The sequence below is a fragment of the Naegleria gruberi genome (genome assembly GCF_000004985.1).
Source record: "Naegleria gruberi genomic scaffold NAEGRscaffold_195, whole genome shotgun sequence".
Taxonomy (NCBI): domain Eukaryota; phylum Heterolobosea; class Eutetramitea; order Acrasida; family Naegleriidae; genus Naegleria; species Naegleria gruberi.
The window spans coordinates 2399-5166 of NW_003163143.1; the positions used below are offsets into that span (position 1 = coordinate 2399).

The following is a 2768-nucleotide window of genomic DNA, read 5'->3' on the forward strand; positions in this document are numbered from 1 at the left end:
TCATTAGGAGCATTGTTCACTGTTGTTTGTGGTTTTTCTGCTCACATTACGTCCCAACAAGTGGTTTCATTGGAAGAACTGGTCTTGCCTTTGTTATGGTCCGCACTGTTAAACATCAATTGCCTTCTGTATAGAGGGGTTCTGATGGGTTGTTGTGAAATTCACTGAAAGTGATGTCAAATTTGTTTCCACTGTGATTCCAGAATTTGCCAGAGTTGGGATTTCTGCAAATCAAGGAGGAATAAGGTAACATATGATCGTGGTGTACTTGTTTTGCCAAGAGCTGTGAAATTCTCTTGACGTGACCAAAAAAACCCCTAATCAATCCCAGATGTCCAATTGTTGAGTTGATCTTTAGGATGACTTGAACAGTACAAAATGTTTCGTTTGGTTGGTTTGTCTGTCACTTTACGAAATTGCATTCATATCTTGCTCATGATGCTCCTCGTTGCCTCACTTGTTGAAGAGAAATTTATTTATCGAATCACACAGGACGCCAACTGCTTGTGTGCAAAGCAGATTGTTTTGGTAACGATGCTCGAATCTGATTGCAATCTTCATAGGAATGAGAGGATGAGTGTGAAGAAATTGCCAAATCATCAGCCAATGCATTTATTAAGCATACGACGAACTCAACTGAGATGCTGTTCTCTCACAGTTGGGCAAATGAATTAGTAACGATACTGCATGGCAAATAACAACTCATTAATGGGAGTGGTGAGGTGGTGTTCAACAAAAACAAAGAGCAGCATATTTTAAAAAAAAAAACAATGACTCTCTCTACTATTGAGAGTTTATTTTCTGTGACAGGTAATGGACAAACAAACACACTTGTTTCTCCATCTGCAAGAATCAGCAGATACAAAACAATCAAAGACTTTGTTAACATCACCAAGAAACATGGCAATAACAAAGAATTCACTCTAAAAGAATCTCCAATGCAGAAATATTGTTCCAAAGTGGGAGATACATTTTTGTGTCAACAAAGAAATAGCAAAGGTAATTCAACAAGTGTGTGTGTTGATGTTGGTGTTGCCAATTTTTCTTCCATGATGTTTAGTGAATCTTTTTTAATGGTCCAACCAAAAAAACAAACAAACAATGACACATCCTTGGTGGATTTATTGTCATTGTTCAACATGTTGACACATACATTGCGAGATGAGACAGTTTATGAATTGTTGTTGCAGCTTTTTTCAAATGATATTGACTTATTCGAAACCTTTTGTAAAGATTTACAAAAGAGAAACGAAAAAGTATCTTCATTATTCATTGCTTTTTCTGTAAATGTGGTTTCATTTAATTCTTACATCCTTTTGCAAAAAGATAGAATGCGAATTTCAGATAGTCTTTACCATGAGATTCGAATTAGATTCTTTCTTGAAAAATATTTACCTCCCTTAGATGACTTAAAAGACACAAGAAAAGAAAAAAACATAGAAGTGCTTGGCTTTTATGATGTAAATATTAGATCTGTCAGTTATGTAGCCAGTGTTCAGCATGAAAAAGAGCAGATATATGAGGACATTGATGAGCCAGAGGATGCCTGTGAAGATACTTGTCAAAATATTTGTCAAGATAGCTGTCAGAATATTTCTTCAAATCCTACACAAGACAACCAATCGTCCAACAGTGTTGGTGTTGCAATGAGTATGTCGAGTAATGTGTTGAATGAATCACCTGTGACGGTAAAAGGAAATAAGAAACAAACGACAGTCGTGTTTGTTAAAAATATTACAAAATTGGTAAAGAGTATTTTGAAATTGGAATTAATCGAAACCATCAATAGACAAACAAAAGGAAAAGTTATTTCTGAGAACGATATGGCTTTTTTGGAAAAAGCAACAAAAGAGGCCATTATGAGTTATGGAATGGATCAAAAGGGTCTTAATGGTTTGACAGTTTTGGGTGTATCTATGCGAGGTTCTAGAGTTTTTATGCTCAATGTCCCTTTTCAATAATTCCATTGGCCCTATGGAATGGTAAGGAAAAAGATATTTTATTTATATCAAACATTATAAGGGCAGAGCTTGATGAATTGCGTAAACAGGTAGTGGTTATTGAATACAATGGAAAAAATTACAAGTATGAATTAAAAAACAAACTTGTTACTGATTTGTCTGCGTTTAAATATTTAAATGGATGGAGCAGAATTAATTGTCCATTTTGTGATTGTCCAAACGCACATAGTTCAATTAAACAGGGATGCACTGTTGTGGAAAGGTCTGGTAACACAGAAATTTCAAATTGTTTAGGATTTGATCATACTGATTTTATAATTTGTTATTTACATTTACTCGAAAGAATCATTCAACATCTATTAAGGCTTAGTTTAGGTACAGCAGAAGAAAATTTCGATTCTATGGTAAAAGAAATTCAAATGGTTTCAACATTAAGAAACTTGATGTTTGAACCAGATGAAAATGGAGATTACAATTTATATCTCACTGGTGACCAATGTGAAGCTCTATTGCAAGGACGTGCTAAATTTTTTAAAAATTGTCCAAAACATATTCAAGAATTATGGAACGAAGGCAATCACATTCTTGATATATTCAAAAAAGGGCTGAGCAATGGCGATTATCAAGATTTCCAATTATCTCTTGATCGTTTCTTCCAGAAATTTAAAAAGTATTCAACAATAGGAAGCTGGTATGTTCACATAATTATGTATCATGGGGTTGCTTTGTTAAAAACGTATGGAGGCTTGTCAAAATGGAGTGCAGAAGGTTTTGAACATTTTCATAGACTTCTTGAATATATTTTGG

The 2768-nt window shown here is 34.3% G+C and overlaps 1 protein-coding gene across 1 annotated transcript in view; it reads left to right on the forward strand.

Moving 5' to 3' along the window:
• Positions 1-2768, forward strand: part of NAEGRDRAFT_76558 (uncharacterized protein) — a gene marked incomplete at both ends in the record, with an annotated part of 5168 nt that overhangs the window by 475 nt on the left and 1925 nt on the right. Inside the window, 2 exons of the mRNA XM_002668479.1 lie at positions 1234-1946; positions 2051-2652. Of these exons, the coding sequence (XP_002668525.1) occupies positions 1234-1946; positions 2051-2652 (1315 nt within the window). The remainder of the gene's footprint in view (positions 1-1233; positions 1947-2050; positions 2653-2768) is intronic.